Source organism: Ctenopharyngodon idella, chromosome 15, assembly GCF_019924925.1.
Source record: "Ctenopharyngodon idella isolate HZGC_01 chromosome 15, HZGC01, whole genome shotgun sequence".
Lineage (NCBI taxonomy): Eukaryota > Metazoa > Chordata > Actinopteri > Cypriniformes > Xenocyprididae > Ctenopharyngodon > Ctenopharyngodon idella.
The window spans coordinates 13,641,120-13,662,893 of record NC_067234.1 but is presented as its reverse complement, the minus strand read 5'-3'; the positions used below and the strand labels follow the sequence as shown (position 1 = coordinate 13,662,893).

The 21,774-nt window shown below is 40.0% G+C and overlaps 1 protein-coding gene across 15 annotated transcripts in view; it reads right to left on the bottom strand.

Moving 5' to 3' along the window:
- mecom (MDS1 and EVI1 complex locus) overlaps nt 1-21,774 on the bottom strand; it is a 211,169-nt gene that overhangs the window by 18,521 nt on the left and 170,874 nt on the right. For 5 of the 15 annotated variants that reach the window (XM_051862367.1, XM_051862369.1, XM_051862359.1 and 2 more), the window contains exons 3-8: nt 12,190-12,306; nt 6,675-6,777; nt 6,354-6,600; nt 5,926-6,073; nt 5,331-5,511; nt 4-1,405 (exon numbers count right to left, since the gene is read on the bottom strand). In XM_051862367.1, coding sequence (XP_051718327.1) covers nt 4-1,405; nt 5,331-5,511; nt 5,926-6,073; nt 6,354-6,600; nt 6,675-6,777; nt 12,190-12,306 — 2,198 coding nt within the window. Of the gene's footprint in view, nt 1-3; nt 1,406-5,330; nt 5,512-5,925; nt 6,074-6,353; nt 6,601-6,674; nt 6,778-12,189; nt 12,307-13,830; nt 15,196-21,774 lie in introns of those variants that run through there. The other 10 variants (XM_051862375.1, XM_051862373.1, XM_051862368.1 and 7 more) reach the window with 4 other exon arrangements.

Genomic DNA, 21,774 nt, shown 5'->3' with positions numbered 1-21,774 from the left:
TACCTGTAAATGGGATCCATGAAGAAAGGCGTAGGTCTTGCGTGTTGGAGGGATGGGTCGGCTTTGGGTGGCTCTGGTTCAACCCTCTCCTCGCCAAAGATGGGGTTCTTTTTTAACTCTTCCCCTCTTACGCTCTTTCCTCGACTTCGCCCACCAAGACTGAGGTCCAGCGGCTGATCCTGGTTGGCTGATTGTACATGTGAGGCTTCTGGCTTCGAAGGGGTGCAGGTGGCCGCAAGGCGTTCTTCCTTCCGCTTGGTGGTGAGGTCAAAAGGTGATTCAGCGTTTCTGCCCTGAAGTTTTTTACCCTCAACTGGAGGGCTTTCTGGCTCCCCTTTGAGGCCTGGAGGTCTAAGTTGCTCCCTTTCAGGGAAAGGATAGACTGATGGAGAGAAGGCAGGAAAGAACGATAGAGGGAACATGGAAGGGTATGGCAATGCCCCAACTTTTTTGTCTTGCAGGCCTGCAAGTCCAGTAGAACCAAAGTATTTCTCAGCAATGGAGGCAATTGCCTTGATCGAGTCATTAACAGCACCGGAAACAGCCGTTTGCTCGTCCAAAGATGGTGGTACAAGCCCCGGCACAGGGAAGTCTTTTCCATTATTGATGTTACTACTACTACTGGAGCTAACAAGAGTTGGGCTTTGGGCATCGCTGAACCCGCTGGATTTCCTTTTCGGCCCTTTCCCATTTTCCCGCACTCGCACCCTTTCCCGGTCGCTTTCTGCTTCACTCTCCAACTCTGAACCTGAAGTGCTCTCCAGCTCACTCCCACTTGGAGTGCTGACGTCATCCAGATCGCTACTCTCCGACTGGTCGCTCATTTTCCCGCCATGCCTTGGCTTGGAGACGGATCCTTCTCTCTGACTCTCCATGCTCTCGCCCTCCCCGTTGAACGAATCCTTGCGTAAACTCTTCAAGAGGTCATGCGACCCAGAGATGGGTGAGGACACCAGCGGACTCTTCCGTAGTTCAGTGCTCGGAGGGCCATTAATGGGTGATGTGGATGGGATTAGAGGGGGCCGGTGATAAAGTCCCGATGGGAAAAGTCCTGGAAAACTGAACGGGAATGCTGGAGGGGCTGCTGGGAATGTCAGCCCACCATGGTGCCGGTTCGTCCCAAAATAGTCTGCTAAACCAGGACTCCCATGGCTCATTCCAGCCAGTGCGGACTTGTCCAGGCCAGGGGTTCCAGGGAGGGCCATGCCTTGGGCAAATAACCCTCCTGCAGCAGCAGCGAAATGGTTTTTACCCTCGCAGAAGCGCCGATGCTTGTTTAGGGATGACGTGGTGCTAAACATCTGGCCACAGTCTTTGCACTTGATCTGAGTTCGACAGTCTGCGTGCATGCGCTTGTGGCGGCACAGATTGGAGAACTGCGTGTAAGATTTGTGGCAGACCTCACCTAGAGACAGTGAGACATGGACATACGGCATAAAAGGACAGTCGGTTTTGGCATGTCACATACATCCATTAACAAAACAAACAAAAATGCAGGATAAGCAAGGATGACAGATAAAAGAATGCAATGTCACACACAGGTGCACACACACACACACACACACACACATACACACACACACAGACAAGGACATCACAATGGCTCTATTTTAAGCGTGAGAAGGAAACAGAGTTGAATGAATCCTCTCCCGTAGGTCCGTTCCCATGGACCAAGCGACGTCTCTGTCTATCATACACACACACACACACACACACACACACACACACACATATAGCTCACATCATTACACACTATCTTCAAACAACATTCTTGAAAACTCAAGATGGATCCTAAACTTTTGTTCATGTCACTGCACACACACTCTGTCCTCACGGCAGTGTATACAGTTAAATCCCTAACGCACACTCTGAAAGTAATAAAATCACCCTATACATTACCAATCTAACACCTCTAGTGTGAAATGAAGCCTTTTAACCACCCGCATTTCTCATCATAATCACATATCTTATTGCGAACGTGACATTGTTTGAAATTTATGGAAGCTAGGGAGTCTAGCAGGGTGGTTTTGCTAATCCCTGTCAGATTGCATGAGGTGTGAGGTGCGGAATGAGAGGATGTTTTACCGCGGGATGTGTTTATGAAGTCGGTCACTCACAGAGACTAATCAAGAGATGGGATGTAAATATTAGTGCAAGGTAAGAGGACGACTTAAAGATAAAGGAAAGAAAATTCTGCCATTATTACTCACCCTCATGTTGTTCCAAACCTATATGATTTTCATTCTTCCGAAGAATACAAGAGAAGATATTGTGAAGAACTCTTTTTGTCCATACAGTGAAAGTCAGTGGGTTCAAAACAACATTGGACCCCATTGGCTTTCACTGTATGGACAAGAAGAAAGAAATGCTTTCAGGTTTGGAACAACACAAGGAAGAGTAAATAATGACAGAATTCGTGTTTTTGGTAAACTATCCCTTTAAGAGTTCACGTGGGTTTTTCTGTTAACATTCAGGAAACACAGCAGACATACGCACACACACACACCGCTTTATAATTGTGAACAACTGGATAGATTCGGATGAACAGGTGTGAAATCTGGGGTGTGTGTGAGGGAAGATCTGTGGGCACTTCAGAGCGGTGTGTTTTGTCAGGTCTTAATAAACCGCAACAAAATATTATAAACACATTCCACAGTGGTGAACAGCCAGTAGTATAATAAATGTGCATGAGTGTTTGTGTAAAAGAGAGATTTTCTCTTGTAGTTTAACATAATTTGCAATATTTTTGTCAATGTTTGTTTTAGTAACAAATGCAGAATGAAGTATATGAACACATACATGCAAACGAAGGCACATGTGTGAGTTTATGGCTCTGTTTCAAATGAAATATAGGTATATTAATACATTATAAAAATTAGACTATGGAGGCAGCTGACTATATATGTGCCTGTGTACGCATCAAAGTGCATGTGTGTGGTGTATTCGGTGTGTGTGTTGTTGCGAGGTCATTAAGTGTTGTTAGCTGTGCTTGTTCAAATGCTGATTGCTGTAAATGGCTGTATGCTAGTCTCTGTATGAGCTGGGCTGCATGTGGTAGTGATTTTCCTGGAATGGCCAGAGTTAGCAAGCTAGTTACTGTCTGATATGTGGTGGTGGTGGTGGTGGTGGTGGGGGAACGTCTACACGAGCTGTGTGGGATCAGCACTCCAAGGGTCAATGCATGAAGTTCAACTGGGCAAAGTTCAGAGGTCGCAGTACGGTTTAAGACGTTTAAAGCATTATAAAGGGAAAGTGAGCTATTTATGCAGGATGAAATTAAGAATTCAGGTCATTCGTGTATGAGGTCGGAGGTCAAAGGTCATGCATTGAGACTGCAGAGCTGGTTTACTGACAAGCATTGGGTAAACATGCATTGCAAAGATTCAAAATTGATATGATTATAAGAACATGGCTATGTTGGTATGTATCAATATAGTCAATAACATTTACTCTAGATTTGACCAAGAATCAAAAGAGTCAAGTGAACCATCACACACCACAGCACAAATGAAGTGTACACATGAACAGAGGCCACACACCTACAAACACACACAGTCAGTAAATACAGTGCATCAAACATCCTAGCCTGTAAAAAGGCAGTTTTAGGTTATAGCAAATGAACACAGAATAACACATTTGAATTGAATTAAAAATAATATTAATGTTAATTAGATATAAATATTAATTAAAGGTGACCTATTATGCCCCTTTATTGAATATGTAATTTAAGTCTCAGGTGTCCCCAGAATGAGTCTGTGTTCAAAATACCTTACACATCATTTATTACACCATGTTGTAAAATACCCATTTTTTAGTGCATGCAAAAACATGCTGTTTTCGTGCATGTGTCCTTAAATGCAAATGAGCTGCTGCTCCCCAACCCCTTTCCAGGACAGCGCTTCCTTCAACAGCTCCTGCTTGCATCAAATACTCTGCCAAATACTAACAAAACATCTGCTTGATTTTGATTATTATCTATATCGTGATCACGCTCAGGGACATTGAAGTTCTTCATCATGAACGTTTATTATCTGCAAGCGTTTTAAAGCTATATCAGTTTAAACTTCTAATTTATCGTTTTCTGAGCGCACACATCTGAAGCACACGCACAGAAAGCTGGCTGTCAGACGGCACGTCTCATGAGTACCAAACTAACTCATCTTTCATGTCTTACTGTGTTTAAACTGTCAAAAACACACAAAGCTCACCAACACATTCAGTTATGTCAGTGAACGTAAACAGCAGGGACAGAAATCGCATGTGTATATTAGATCTGTGGCGCATCCCTTAAAAAATAAAACTAATCCACTGCGTCTTCAGCGGCTCAGATGTCGGGAGTAAACGAAGACTGTTATGTTCACTCTTACATCCAACAACAAAACACCTCAATCGTTTAAGAGACATTCTTGTCGCTATAGCTGCTCCGGCTGGCGTCGAGACAATGGCGGAATTGTCTACAACTCGCTCAGGGCGGGGTCTATGCTAATACGAGTGTGTTTAGCAGTCGTGGGCGGGGCCTGAGCAATGTTACGTCACATTGTACAGAAAATGAAAACAGTTTGTTCTATGAGACTTTTAAGGTTTTATGGAAATTAAAAAAAGGAGTGGATTTTTATCATTGTAGGGTAGTTGTGTACACACACTGCCAACACACATTTATGCTCATGTAAAAGTGAATTTTGCATAATAGGTCCCCTTTAATAATAATAAACAATTTAACATTATTATTATTCATAACAATAATCAATATATAATATTAGTATAATTGTTGGTTATTGGTTATTTAATTCTCAGTAACTTGTGTTAAAGACAACATGAGATCAAAATTGACCCCATTTTATTTCATAAAACACATTAATTAAAACCTTCATCTCTAAAACAGCTTCACATCTCTGACTGCTACTTTTCACAATCCAATTAAGTCCTGATGAATAAGAACATTTTGTTTGTTTGTGTTTTTTTCTGGTTGAATATTGTTTTTCTGTGAAATGTGTCATTTTGGAAGTAAAATGGGTTGTAAATGCTGTTTCATGTTGACTTTAAAAAGAGCAAGATCAGGATGATAGACAGATCTGACATCAACATAACTGCTGGATAACCCAGGCCAGCCGGAGAGCTCCACCAGTCTTTCAAAAAACTTTCGTTTGGTTGATTCTTTTATTTAAAGTGCATTGAACGTATAGTTGTCTTTAACTACGACTATAAAAAGTGGAGTGGAGCTATCTAGAATCCAGAATCAAAGATTCAAAATTTGTCAGGAATTTCAAAAGGATGCTGGAGCTCTCCAGCTCTGCAGTGTGGTGTTCAGAGTAGAAAGCATGCAGACTTACATATGAAGGGTCTGAGTGACTTACATATGAAGGGCTTGACGGAAGAGTGGATGTGTTTGTGTTGTTTAAGGCCCGAGGAGGTGGCGAAGGTCTTGCCGCAGTCGGGGCATGCGTGAGCTCGAGCCCCCACGTGCTGAGAGCGGATGTGCCTCTGCAAGTTACTGGGGTCTGTGAACACCTGCTGGGTAAAGAGAGAGAAATATAGGGAGAAAGTTTACATACACAGCCTACAGATATTGGAGTGGATCTCAAATGGTTTTGCTTCAGGATGTAGATAGTACACTGGACATCATGTGATAACCCAAAAGTACCAGAATTAATTATTGTACATAAGTAAACAAAAACATCTTTGTAAACAAATTTTGACTGGACATACAACCTTTGAAGTCAACAACAAAGAATATTCTCCTCCATTTTATACACTGATAAAGCCTATGCATGACTATACGGTTAGTTGCTTTTTATTATTTGCATTTAGCAGCGTTTTTTTCCATGATGCAATGACTGAGTTTGAGGTAACAGATTTGGAAAAGGTGAGCTACAGTAAGAGACACCTGTTTTTGCACAAATGTCTTTGCTAATGTCTGGACTCTACCTTTGAGCAGTTTTCACATTCATAGTGCTTGCCGCTGTCATGTGACATCTGGTGGCGAATCAGATTTGATTTCCAGTTGAAGGCCTTCGGGCACTGATCACACTTATACTCTCTCTCGTCAGAATGAGACAGAGAGTGAGTGTCCAGACTGAGAGAAAAAGAGAAAGACAGAATTATCAGATGTATCATGTTTGGGTTAAAAATGGAAAGGAGCTCAATCTTTTTAGAGACATCCAAGGATGTTCAACTTCTCAAAAGGTTAAAAGCATGTATAAAAAAAGAAAATAATGTGTAAACTTCATATAAGGAACTACAGTTGAAATTTAGCTTATACTGTTACAATATTTGTGTTGGGAATTTTCCTAAAATAAAATAAAATAAAAAAATAGCACTATAAAAAATAGGTATAAAAATACCACAGTTCTAACCTCTGTGCATCAGGAAAGACCTGCTCGCACTCCTTACACTCCTGTGGTGAGCGGGGTAAGTTTAGGGGGAGAGAGTGTAGGTGCAGTGAGTCAAGATCAGCATCGTCTCCGGCGCTGGGCAGACCCTGTTTAGACAGCTTGAAGCCGGAGGAAGGCGGGGTACCGCATGCATGCTTCTGATGGTCCAACAGCTCTGAACCAGACTCAAAGTTTAGGTCACAGTCCTCACAGCGGTATTGACGCTCCTCTGCAGGACAAAAAGTGAGTTAGCAAGCGAGTGTATTTGTGTGTGTGTTTAGATGTGTACGAGTGCAAACTCACCGTGTATGTCTGGAGCCATGGTCTCACATGAAAACTCCTCAGCCTTCATGAACAGTAAGAGTTCCTCACCCGGCTGGACCTCTCGGACCACACGGTAAAAGATCTAGAGAGAGAGACAGACGTTTCACATGGGACAAAACACTGATAGACTACCGTTCAAAGTTTTGAGGTAAGCACTTTTAAAAAAGAAAGTAATAGTATTATTCAGCAAGGATACAATAAATTGATCAAAAGTCACAGTAAAGACATAAAAATACTAATTGTAATTGTTAATTCTATTGTAATTGTTGTAACACAAATGTCTGCATTTTTACAAGCATGTGAAATAAATAAATAATGTTTTGAAACGACAACACATTTTGATGGACAAACAATGATGGGAACCTGAGCTTGAGTGTGTGTGTTTGAAAGGGATGATGTTAAGGAATCCATACGGAGACCTATCTGTTTGACACACACACACTTCCTGTGTGAACACAATAGGTAGTGGGAGAAAGAGTTGTGTTATTTGGATGGTGTTATTTTTGGCAAGCCTTGAAGGCATTAGACGGCTCACTTCCTGTTCAGTCCGGAGGTGACATTTGAGCATTCTTATTAGAGATGTCACACAATCAGACAGACACACACAAAAACTTCTGATAATATGAAAAGGCAGTGGTGAGGTGGAGACCTCTCAGAAACGCCACGGTCATTATGTGTGTGTGTATGTGTGTACAAGACCCAGCAGGCCACGGGGGACACGAAGGGACCGAGTCGTGGTCTATTGTTTAACAGGAGAATACAGGGAACTAGCAGAATCCTCAAGACGACATGAGAACAGAGTCTCTCACACACACTTTCACGGCCCGTCTACCCCTTCTGGTGCCTTCCTGCAGATCTCTGATATCTTGTACTTGTAATGTCACAACCGACCCTGTTTCTTTGCGTGTATGTGTGTGTTTTTATCACACACTCATGCACAAAGGCAGGGAGCAAAGGGCCACAATAATATTGTGAGTATGAGACAATAGCAGAGCTGTTCAAACGTGGTGTGAGGGGCTGTGGGGTGAATGATACGGGCACACACACACTCATACAACTTGTTGGCCGGGGAAGCAGCGAGCCAGCCAAGCTCAGAGATCAGGGGAGTTTACTGGGCATCACTCCTGGCAACCCCTCCTGGGCCGTGGCCTGGTTCCTCAGTGCCAGGGGTGAGTGCCAACTTGCAGGTCTTTTCAGATGCCACAGCAGCGTGTGTGTTTGGCTGTGTGCACAAACACACACTCACATACTATGTTCTGAGAATGAATGTGTATTATCAGGAGGATTTTTTTTTTTTTGAGTGGTAACCACAACAGAAGGTTATATATCAAGATGAGTAAGACAATGTCACTATAGCTACACAAAATTGAAGAAGCTAGATGTGACAAATCCACTCGGGATGTTTCCCAAAGGCAAAATGAAATTAAGAAAATATTAACAAATACATATAAAGGAATATATATAAAAACTTAAATGTCCCTATAGTTAATCTCTATAGTGAAGTTCCCAAGGGATATATATATATATATATACACATATATATATATATATATATATATATATATATATATATTTATATTTATTAGGGATGCATCGATATGAAAATTGTGGCTTATAATTAACCGATATTTTTTTATATTTGAAAACCGATAACCGATATATTGGCTGATAAATCTAAATCAAAATTTTTATATAATTTTTGAGAGCCTGATTACAAAAACAAAAGTCTCACCATTAAAAGTCATGTCCCAAGCACACAATTATAATGTTCTCATTATAAAATTATGTATCTTACTGTATATGTCAGACTTGCACTCTATGTTGCACTTAACTGTATTTTCCTTTTGGAAGTGATTTCAATCACATTTCAAGCAATTCAAAACCATAATGGTATCTAAAGTGTCTCAGCTGAAGGAAATAATCCATTATTTATTTGCTATAATATAATCTCCTAAATTTTTTTATCGTGCCGATAATGATATCATTAAAAATTAACATATATCGATACCGATATATCGTATATATATATATATATATATATATATATATATATATATATAGTTTTCTTATATATAGTTACCAAAACCTCCTCCATTTTTCCACTAATTCCTTACAATTAAACAAAAATAAAATAAATTATTATTTAATAAATACTTAAAATGAATATAACAAAATATGAATATAACCAAAATAAAGAAATACTCATTAGATTTTCCCAAATGTAAAAAAAAATTAGGAAAATTTTAATAAACACATGTATAGAAATATGAACTATTTAATAAAAATAATTACTAAAAGTAAATAAATACATACTCCCTGGATGTTCTCAGTTAAAAATTACTCTAAAATGGTATCAAAACATGCATTTTTTTTTTTTTTTTTTTTACTTATGTAGGGAATAGGATTTAGGTTAGTCTATAGTCATTATAATTATGGTCTTCCAGTTCAGGTATTTTGTGTGCTTTGTTAAACATAGAGCTGTTTCAGTATAGAGCTGCTTTTAAAGGAGCGAACAAAGATGAGCATAACCGATGTCCGTCGCAGAATGATATCTAAAAGTTATTTTATTTTTTTTCTTCTCACTAACATTTGGATATTAAAACTGAATCAAAAATAACTAGCTAGGAGTAAAGTCTGTAGATATCACCATCGGTTCATACTGCTGTTAACACTTTCTCTGACAAGCGGATGCGATGAGACCAGTTTTCCTGTTTGTTCATGTGAAATCCAACATAAAGCCTGTGTCTGGGTTATAATGTCATTTAGGTTAACAAACTGATAAGTGAAGGTTGTAAGCTTGAAAGCTTTCAGTGGCCTAAAATAACAGATTAAGTCAATCGAGTCTACCTTAAACAAACACACACAAACACAGAGTCAACAAACCAGGCCTCTCTCACACCTAGACCTCAATATATATGGAGATTTAATATGATCCTTGCCAATCTTTGACCCACAGAAGACAAATCCTTAAATGTTTATCAACAGGGCTTATCATTGCAAGATTTTAAGAGACACAGGCACTTGCACTTGACTTTGAGGGCACTGAGAAGTGCACTAGATAATCGTTACCTTAACTTCAGCGATTACTGAAGCAAACAGCGCAAGACTTTCCTCTCTCGTGTTCCAAGTAAGAGAGGTCACTTCATATACAAGCAGCACACACACATACACTCACATAACTCGCCTCTATTGTGTAAGTGTCTATGAGAAACGGATGTTAGTCGACTGATGTCCTGATAAACAGCTCCATTAGATCCTTCGTTCAGCACTGCAGGAATGAAAAACACTCTCACACCGACCAACGCCTCACACTAAAATCCCCCTTCCCCAGGTCCAGTGAAAAGGTGACAAGTGATAAGCTGGAATAATCGGCCAATCAGCGTTCCTTGCGTCCAAGTCGATCAATATCTGTCCAGCCATGGATTGTTTTCATGTTAGTTAATTGTTCTAGGTAATACTTCAACTGAGAAAATTAAAAAGCAAAACTGAAATTGCTTCACGCTCAATCTTTTTCCGTAATTTTAAATAATATTTACGTGTTAAATAGCAACATGATCAAGTTTGACCTGTTAATTGTTCTAAGTAACATCTTAAGGAATATATTAATAGTGCAATTTGAAAAAGAAGAGCACATTCTTTCACCTCCACGCAAACAAAATTCCCTATTCTCTTTCTGAAAACTGATAACGGTCAGTCTTTTGTATCTCTCTCTCCAGGTTTTGTCGCTATAAGGAGGTACAGCATGATTATAAAAACATGTGGGTTGCCGGAAACCATAAAGTCTAAGCTGAACTCTTTGTTATGACAAGGTGTCATAGTTTAACAATTATGGCCCATATCATAATGCTGTGTCTGAACAGGTTCTCTTCCTCCGTTTCTCTCTCTCTTCCATGTAACCCTTTAGAAAAGTAAAATATTTAGAAAATCTAGACCTCCCAGCCATCATATTGTCCTGCTTATTCGTCACTCATGCGCTGGTCAAACATCAAAAACACACTTGAGATTGAGAAACGTTTTGATTAGATTCTTCTAGTGGATCTCACTTTGCAAAGCTGAATATGGAAAAGTACAATTGGCCTGTTTAACATCTGAATGCATCCTCAGCATACGTCATTTCACTTGAAAAGGCTGACTGGTGCTTCAAGAGCTCTTTGTTATCTGCAGATAGGCAAATGGTAAGTTAATTTCATAATGGCTGTGTCCACTGAATATCCAACGCTATCTCACGACCAATTTGTATGTATTTTATGAGGTGGCTAATTTGTACAAATTCATACGATTTGTCTAAACCCCAGTGACGGGTAGGTTTAGGGGCAGGGTTAGGGGTAGGTCATTCGTATGAATTCATACGAACTTGGCAATTCGTAAAATACGTACGATTTAGCAAAAAACATACTAATTCGTACGAGTGAGGTCGTACGAATTAGCCACCTCGTAAAATATCCCACAGTGTGATTTGGATGTCCAGAAGAGTGTGATCTCAAATATAATCCTGATAATATGAACTGATTGTTGTGTAGTGGTTCAAGAAAGCACAACAAAACTTCAACTCAACCCAATCCAGCTAAACGTAACTTCAATCCACTTGTCTCTAGTCCAGATCAACTCACTCTGAATTTAACCCGGTGCATCTCTATACTCGTTGCAATTTATTCCAGTCCTGTTCAGTTTGCTTAAACTAATCTTAATTTAATCTAGCTCAACTCAGTTTGCCTCATCTTAATTTTTTCCAGTCCAACTCAACTCAATGAAACTAGGTTTAATCCAGCTCAACTCAGCTCATCTTAATTGAATCCAGCTCGACTTGACCTAACCCTATTTAACTCAATTCAATCCAGCACAACTCAACTCAATTTAATCTCAATTCAATTCAAACCAACTCAACTCAGTTTACAATTTAATTGAATCTAGTCAAACTCAGTTCAGTACAACTCAATGAAACTCCATTTAATCCAGTTTATCTTAATCCAACTTGATCACTTAATTTCTCCTCAAATTTGGGCATAAAAGCTTTTCATTTTTTTAAAGTTAGAATTTTAAATGCACAGAAATGACAAACTAAACTCACAGAATTCATTCAACCATTAAAGAAGAAAAAAAGGTAAACAGTAAAATTTTGTAGGGTGTAAAATACTTGAATTTACGGATGTGACTCAATCTTCTCTGTCTTTTTGAGAGTCTCTTTCTCACTGTCTTTCACTCCATAAGGATTCAGGAATTTGTCATCCCTCATATCCGAGTGCAAAGATACAAAATGTGTGATTATCATCATGCTTGACCGAGAGAGTGCGTGTGGGTGTGTGTGTGATCCTGGCCTGTGGTCCTTCACGCTGCAGCCAAGATACAAAAGACCACAACACAAAAACACAGTGACACACACACAGAACCAGAATGCAGAAGGAATCTGCTATTAAAGATAGCAGAAACACCTTTAAACACTTCATTATGTTGGCCATGCAGGTGCTCCGAGTGTGTGTGTGTGTTCTCCACGTACCTGCTCATGTATCTGGCAGGCTGTGAGGTTGTGTTGGTGGGTGGATGGAGAGATCTGGACGTGCCTTAGCCAGCTCCTGCTATCACATACGCTCCCATCCAAACCTGTCTGCTCGCCCTGAGAGAGAAAGAGAAAGAGAGATCAGTCTTTGATCTTGAACTTTTACAGATTACCGTGCAGTGACTAAAATCTCATGCCACCCACCGAGGCTTAGAAAACGGCATTACAGATAAGTCAAACTTATCGACACACACACACACACACTTTCTCTAAGACACTCATACAGGCTCTGACAACATCTTCTTCGCACACTTCACATCTCTCCCTCTTACAGGCTCTTCATGTTTACTTTCTAGTCATCAAGTGAATGTCACAAACAAAACAAACTTCATCTTAAACTTCATCTAGTGGCTCACTGACGTCTGTTCAAGTAGGTTTTACACATCAACACCACAGTAATTTTTTCAGTTTGATAAAGTATTGTTTTGTGAAATAGACAAAAAATAATTTAAATGCATAAAATATATCATTTTAGTTAGTATATTTCGTTTTCAGCACATGTCAAACATTTGGACGGTTTTATAATACATTTAAACATTTGCATTTAAATGTAAAACGGAAATGCTTTGAAGTGTTCTAAACTGCAGACTTGCATGCAAACAAAATGATTTTGCAAAGACAAAAATATCTAATAAAGACACATACTTTGACGTCAGCTCTGTAACAGTTCACTACACTTTCTGCCAAAAACCTCAAAACAAAATAACGATTTTATCTTTCACAGAGCTGCCAAACTACCGTACAGTCCACTTTCTCTCTCGCTCTTTCCATGATGTGAAACAAATATGAACACATTGTCAACGGAGAAAAAACGCGACAGTTCGTTCTAAATTGCAAACTAAACATTTCTTTAATATTTTGTCCCTGAGTTTATGTAATTTAAGGTCAAATAAATCACGCGCACGCAAGCTCGCCCCCTCCCAAACACACCGACAACACTGATCCTCTCAGTGCACTTCACACACTTACAAAAAAAGAACTATTCGAACAAATAATTTGGGTTAAAATACATAAATAAATACAAATGTCAGAAAATATAAATGCTATGTAGAAAAAGTGCATTAAATGTACTGTTAAAACAATGTGCTTTTTGTAGAAAAAGAAAAACTTTTTTTTTTTTATCGCACTCTGAGCTCGTAAAACTAGAAACATTTGTCCAGTTGTAATTCGGTTTTTATTTTCTATTGTCTTGTGATGAGAACACATCTGCTGCTTTCATTGAACAAAATTCGTTAAGATGAACACAATTGTTTAAAACAAAAACAAAACGTGAAGTATCGCTAAGAAAATAATTTACTCAAATGTTACTATTGAAAGGGAATAAAAGTCAATAAAATGTTACTCAGAAGAAAAAAACAAAATACTACAGAATTACAAAACGTGAAGACGAAGGGAAAAAGCTATAGAGATCTTAGCGACAAGCACTGTATTTAAGAGCTAGGCTTCAAAGAAAAGAACCAAAGCCCTTCGTTTCGATACAATTAAACAAGTTCAAAGGTGAGGGATGAATGGACTTTTATTTGACCATTAATTCGCGGCTTGTCGGAGAGAAACGTTGATATAAGGACATAAACCGCCTACCTTACGGAAATCTCACTGGGAAGAATGAATCAATGAAACGGCACCAAAAAACTCACAACAGCCCCGAAAGAAGCTTGTACGCGACCGTTGTGTTTTGCGGCATGTATCCCGTGTCTCTCGCTGAAGAAAAAAAAACGTCGTCTCTCTCCTCTCGTTTTGCTCTTATCAAGTGGACGACACGCTAAATTTCCCCGCGGACAAAAACTTTGTCCAACTTCAGTCCGTTCTTCCACGAAGCATGCGGTTGAAAGTCCCCAGGTGTCGAATTGTCTGACTGGCGGTTTTATTCACTGTCCCTCTTCCTGGCATCGGATCGCGAGCGCGAGAGTGTGAAAAAGAAACAGGGACGGCGGGGATCGTCCACCTTCAGTGATCCGAACGTGTAGGAGTGTCTCTGTCTGTCCCGTTCTAGTGGATCCTCTCTTGTCCCATGCGAGGGAGATGCGCTGAGGAGGAGGAGGATGAGGAGAAGGAGGAGGGGGGACCTGTCTCGCGTGTCCACCGGTCGGAAGTTGCGCGAGTCTCCCCCACGTTCGCGGAGAGGCGAGGTCAGCGCGAGGTCGGGACGGGGCTGCTCGTGGATAGACCCGAATTTAACCGCTTTGATGAAGCCATCCAGTAATCATGAAATCAGCGGCGCTTTTCTCTCCCCGCTTGCTTTGCTCGCGCTGGGGGACACGAAAACGAGGGAGGCTCGTGCAAGTGAAAGTGCACTGAGGTGTAACTCTGTTCGACTGTTTTCTTTAAAACTAAATGACGTTTAACTATATTACGACTAATTTAAGGACTAACATTTATGTTTAGCTTTAGTAAACACAAATAGTGCTACTTTAACTCTTCAATTTTTTTCTTCTTTTCCCCTCATACACCTGCTCCCTGACAGTTCACGAAAATTCCTCTCCCATCTCTTCTCACATACAAAACAATAGGCTACTAATTATTTCACTTTTTTTTTTTTTTTAGTTTTTTGTGAGCAGGAAAATTAATGTACCATTTCAACAGCATCTTCGTGAAATTAAATGCGTTTTCGCGCAATAAAATAGATTAATTTTTGTTTTTACATTTTTAAATCTAGCGAATTATTTAAAAGGTTTATCAAGTGGATTAGCAATTAATCCTCTTTTTTAAACCAACCATTCCCCTTTACCAGGGTTCTGGAGTTTCTAACAACCTTTTAAAAAGTTAGACCCTTATTTTCAAGAGTGAGAAAAGAGACTTTTTCTCGGAGTCCAGCGCATAGTCCATTGACTGGACTCTAATGACTCTGATGAAGATGAATATGTCTCCCTGGCCTATCTTTGACATTGAACTCAAGGTCCAGATAATGTCCATTGTTAAATGAAATCGCAGGGCAGACGCGGAGGAAGGACAGGAAAAATCATGTGTAAATACGGCGGACCTCGCCAAAGATTCCCATACACCCGCGCTCCTTGAGAACCGCAAAGAGACCCCGGTCCGCCGCGCATCGATTTCCTGCCATTCCTCGACTTGTCCATTGTTGGAAGCCTTTTTAATTTAGCCATAAATTGGGAAAGCTCAAGCTATGAGCTGTTCTATTTTCTCCCTGTCAGGATGAGGGATTTGGTTTATGATGCATTGTGTATTAAATACAAGTAATCTGGGAAAGTGATTGCCTGGCCTCGCCGGGGTCTGATGGAGGCTGGTGATAGAGGCTCCTCAGCTGAATTGTTCTGAAAAGGAGGAAGCGATAGCAGATAAACAAAAGGGCCGGTGGTATCTGTACCAAGCCAGGGGTAACACGGGGTAAGAGAGCCCACGGGGCAGGGGCAACTCCTGAAGCGTCGCTTCTCGCCCGTCCCAGTAGATGGCGTAGTGAGCTGAGTTTAAACTGTGGAAGAAAACTTTCCGCTTTCCTCAGGAATGAAGTTGCATTTTTTTGCATTGGTGACACGTTGTTTAATGTCATATGTGTAGGAAAAACCTGCAGGCAGTATTTGAATGGGCACAAATGTTTAATTCGATAGATTCGTGGAGCCGTGAGACTGTATTATTTAGAGAACTGCCCGCCTTTCGCTCGCGCGCTCTCTCTCCCTCTCTCTGGAGGGAAGCGCATCAGTCAAGCGCGGAGCTGTGGAGCTACCGAGACCGGGAGTCATTTCTTTTCACGGCTGCGAAATTGCTGCACACAACGCCGTACACATTAAGGCGTCAAATTGCTAGATGGAACATGAAAGATTCAGTTGTATTGCCTCCAAATAGAAAATCGCCCGAACGACCTACAATGCAACTCGACACTTAACTATGATTGAATTCAATAAAACTGAATTTAATCCGACCCTATAATGAATTTATTAAATAAAAGCACTATCATTTAGATAGTAGATTTTTTTTGTTTTGTTTGGGTGTTTGTTACAGCTGACTGCATATGGGTCAATGACAAATAGCTGATGATATTAAGAAGAAATCCTTTTAGTCAAGTTTAACAACAAGTAAACAAGTAAAATGTACTAAAAAAATGGGTCATGAATCATGTTTTTGTGTTCAATTTGACCTTTTTTTCATAAAAAAAAAATTAGGTGATATTAAAAACGAACTTAATGGACTTGACGCACGTCAATGAGGGTGTAAAAGTGGTCCTCTGTTTTTATGGTTTTCTTGTCACAAGACAACAAAATGGCTTCCTGCACGTTGGATACGCCACTTGTTTCATTTGATGTATAGGCTACATTTTAAGTAGCTATTAATAACATTTGAAAACAAAAATGTTATACTGATTATTTTAAAATAAAAAAATAACTAATTATTTTTTTTTCAAGATTTTTAGCATTTTAATTAGCCTAAACTTTTTTTCCCCCCTCTATCTACAATCTCCGGACAACTACACCACATAACATTTTTGACTTTATAAGCACATTGTCTGTATGAATTGCATTATTTTCAATGTGTTTTTGATCGACCTAATAGATCAGGAAAAAGAGTGACTTTATTGACCCACGCTGTGACGATTACAATAACTAGCCTAGCAAAACATGTTTGTTGTGTTTGGAGGATTTCATAAGATTTTAAATGTTTGGCGTTTTAAATGCATTAATAAACACTTTGAACAGAATAACAAATTATTTTTTTGAGAAAATGCTTTCAAGTTGTGACAAAATCTTTCTATGACTACAGTTGTTTTCATTTGTTTGTTTGTTTTGGAATACTTTAAAGCTGCATCTTGTATTTTGTTTCGCTACATAAAACCTGTATGCTAAAGTTTGGGTGCAGCCAATGCTTTTGTCGTCCCCCTCCATTCAAGACGCAATCCTTTGGCAGGCAGGCAGCGCTGCAGCTCGGTTTTGTTTATTTGCAGTGGACTAGCGCTAGACTGCGCGCATTAAGCCGTTAGCTAAAAGTTGTGCGGAGGGGAATCCCAGATGGGCGAGAAACTGACGCCGAGAAGGAGCTGCTCCCCGCGGTCTCCCTCGGCCCTGGAGCCGCGCTCTAATGGAAACACTGTGTACGAGATGCATTCCTGCACATCCTAACGGGAAAGAGGGGGGGAAAGAAAAGGAAAATATCGCAGCCAAATCCACATGAAATAGTTCAACCATTCATCGAGATAGACCTCCCATTGACAGGAGCGAAAAGCTGCATTAAGCTTGCACCGCGCCTCCCTGCAGACGCTGGACTCCACAACCAGCTATTAATTTAAAGTGCGGGGCCACTCAATCAATGGGCTCAACCAAAACTCATTTAAAACTGCTCCAACCGACCAATTTAGAGCCCGGGGCTGAGACTGCTTACCACTTAGTCATCTTTTGTTTGCCTCTAATAGTTTGAAAATCTAATGAAAAAAGCTATATAATGTTCTTAAAGGTGGCTAGATAGAGCTTCGTAAATTTTAAATAGCTACTAAATATAACAAGAACTACGTCATCACCAACAACATTATTAACATTTTGCACAATGAATATTTAAGGGTCAATAATCAAATAAACAAATTAATAAAAATACAATTCATATGGACTTAAAGTAAAAAATGTGTAGGTGATGTAACTGTTTGGACATTGTAAAAAGGGGAAAAAAGTCTCATTAAAATGCTGAAATTCTTGAAAGAAGAATGATTGACATTATTTGTTGTATTCTTTTATTATTAATTCTTAAAAAGTTTGTTTATGCCCACATCAAAGTGTGAAACATCCAACATGCAGGAAGCCATGTTGAGTGTCATGTGACAAGAAAACCATAACACAAAGAAGAGCCCTTTGACTGCATGTCAAAGTCATTAAGTTTTTAGTAATATTGCATTCTGACCTTTTTATGAAAAGGTTTTGGTCATGTCAAATGGATTAACCTTGAGAAAACAACTTGATATTAAGGCCTGTGACTCAAAAATTGCCAAGAAAAATATATTTGAAATACTTAAAACACATGCATTCAGATTGCAAGGAAAATATTATAGTAGTTTTTTAATGGCTACACCATTTGACATTTCAAAATCAATCAATAAATCAAGATTTTTGATGAAAGAGACATAAATGTATGAAACCATCATGGATACAAATATCACATTTCTTTTTTTCAGTTTTTGCATTTTTCTTTTGCAAAAAACGCAAAATAATTGTGAGCATAAAAAAATGAACAAACAAATAATATCGAGATGATGTATTAAACGTGGCACATCTGTCAGTGCAATTCTGCACATTTTGACGTGTTAAAAAATATTGCATGCGTGGCACACAAAACTGCCACTCTTCTCCATCTGTATCCCTAAATAAAACACTCTTGAGGGGCTTTGAGAGCTCTCTTTCCTAACACCAACCAATTACCATTAAAAGAGAAGGGAGGAAATGAAAGTGGAAAAATGTAAATAAAAAATTTCCTCGGATCTGGAAGTAGGCCCATAGAGCGTGTGTTAATCTCCACCTCGGTAATTTGGTTCTCCGAGAGAGGTACCGCATCCCCGCTGCTGCGCCCTGCGTGCCATAAATCACAGCTTTATGTGGACGGGGTCAGAGCGCCCCCCTCCTCCGAGGTGCCCTGGCTTAGTCCGTCGCGCCTGCGCCGTGTTTACCCTCTCACCCGGTCCCTGGCTTGCTTCTAATTATTTCAGATTATTTTCATTCACCAGGGTCACAGAGAGAGAGAGAGAGAGCGTGTTTCTGCCGTCTATTTCAGGAGTGAGCCCTCTGCGTTGTGTTGAATTAGTACCCTATCATCTTGGCCCCGTCTGTGCAGTCTCACCCGTCGCGGCCCCCGTGGGCCCTGGGGCCCGGCTGTGTGACGAGGGGCCTATGTTTCATCTCCACACACACAACCAAGTGAAAACAAAACTGGCTGAGCTCCCAAAATTTCCACCTACATGCTGAATAATTTAGTCTTGACATAAAACTGATTGTTTAAATGCAGTACGCACAACTTTATAGCAACATCATGCATTTTCAATTCATCATTAAGAACCAAAAAAGTCGCTGCTGTCTTCTCAGGAGGATCGGTTAGTACAAGCATAATTTATGTTTTGGATATGAAACGCGTTCGTGTAAGTGGAGGGATCCGTTGCGCCAGACCGTCGGGTGTGAAACAGATAGATTGTGTTCTCTGGCTAACATGAAGTTAATTGCTTTGACAGCGGGAATGACAAGACGTGACTCGGGCGCAATAACACAGGCTGGCCTAAAACAGAACCAGTAGTCTGCAGTACAATGCGCTATTCAAACCGTGAGACTTATAGGGGCCACGGGGGGATACGTTTTTTTTTTTTTCTCAAAAAACATAGGTGGGAAGTGCTGGACTTGTATTCACACCGCTGATTTTCGGGGTTGAGAAGTCTCTCTCCTGAAGTGTGGCCTCAGGCACCTCGCGGCACACGGCCGACCGTTGGAATGTGCCACCTCGGGGGGAGGGGGGAAAGGAGGGGTTTATGATACGGGGCTGTGGTAATCACAGATACTTCCCTTTCGTTTCCACACACACATTCACAGCCCACACTGTATGCCGGCCGTGGGGTGCGATAAAGTCCGCGGCAGTGTCAGAGGTAACGTTTTTAAAACATAAATTAGGTGAGGCGGGAGAAGGACGAGCGTATCTAAAACGCAACAGGACACGCTGGAAATTTCAACTTCATTTACCACAGTAAAACACACACATATAGACATCTCAAGGCTTTGGAAGGAGCTTGTTATTGGAATCTGTAGGAAGAGCGAATTGCTTCTAAACCCTGCTGTATCATATTTGATATGCAAATTTCTAAAGCCTCTAAATTATCAACATGATCAAAAGTTTGTTGTACTGAAGCAACGTAGGTTTAATGAATTATCCATACATTATTTTTTAGAAAAATCATGTTAAAATATGAGTATCAAATATGATACAACAGTCTTTTGAGGAACGTTCAGCTGTGCGCAGAACCTGATTTTACCAAGAGCAACATCTTTGTTGATCCTGGAACAACATCTCAATCAACCAATCAGATTCGAGGGACAAGTTTGCAGTTTATGTCAAGTTTAGGCTTACAGCCAGGGTTAGGTGCTTCTACATCAGTGTTATTCACCCTTAATTTCCTCTGATTTTAGGGATAACTTATGGGTAGGGTTAAGTTTAGGGGTAGGGATAGGGGTTAGGAAGCAGATCTTGACCCCCATTGACTACCATAGTAGGAAAAAAATACTATGGTAGTCAATGGGGGCCGAGATCTGCTTGGTTACAAACATTCTTCCAAATATCTTCCTTTGTGTACAGCAGAACAAAGAAATGTATACAGGTTTGGAACAACCTGAGGGTGAGTAAATGATGACAGAATTTTCATTTTTGGGTGAACTATCCCTTTAATTATCTTACTAAGACATTTTTTGTAGATATAGAGTGACAACTGATTTTTTAATGCATTTATGTAAGTAGTCTGTTATACTGTTATAAAGATCTCAAAATGATTTACATTACAAGCTATCAGAATGTCATCTTACTTTTTGGCATCTGCACCAAATTGCATATTTTTGGGGGGCCTCTGAATAAAATTAAAAAGTGTTTTTTCCTCCTCGAGTGTGAGCTCCATATTCTTACTATATCATACTATTTGAGCTACAAAAACCTGATATATCAAATATGACATGATTTTTTAAATATTTTGTCTAAAGGTTTTTTATTATTTCATATGTCAGGCTTTTACAGGGTTAAATGCCTGTAGATATCATCTTTAAAACTATTTTAATGCTAACATAGTAGAACGTACCACCTCTGGTCCGAGGCGGGGGTGTAGAACATTCATTACATTTATTGAGCTGTCGAAGAGCCTTTGATGTGTGATACACTTGAGAGAGAACAGCGAGCTCTCCCGTATGGCGTGTCCAATTTAAAGCCTAATATTTAATATTTGAGAGATAGGCCTATCTGGTGTGCTTACCGGCAGAGGAACAGACACGCACACACTCACATGCTCCTTCGTAATAAGAAATTAGATACCACAAAAAAGGCTCATTACATCCACAGGCCGTCGCTCGGTGTCTTAAACCGAGCGGGAAATGAAATTCCTGTGGAGCAACGGTGGCCATTAAAACAGTCAGGTCTACATTTTAATAATCGCGCATGTAAGAGGCACTTAGCACGCTACGCAATCTTTTCAATGCCACCTTTTAAACTGATGTCATTAGTGCTGGAAAAAAGCCTTTAAAGGCTGATTTCTTTCCTCCTCCCGCAAACGCAGGTGTTTCAGAGGCGACCTGGCGCACACGTGTTACTGATGTGCTAGCAGGCGCGCGGCAGCTATCTTCATTTTGGCTGCCAACATAATGCGTTCACACCTTTTTAATTACTAGCAAAATTCAAACAAGGTGACAAATTGCGAGCACTAAAAGATTGTCAAATAAAAGCCAATCTGTTTGCGTGATTTAATCATTCTGCGGTCTTAGAAATGATATTTTGATATTTCAAACAGTGTTGGGGGTAACGCATTACAAGTACGTAATCAGATTACTTTTTTCAAATAACTAGTAAAGTAGCGCATTA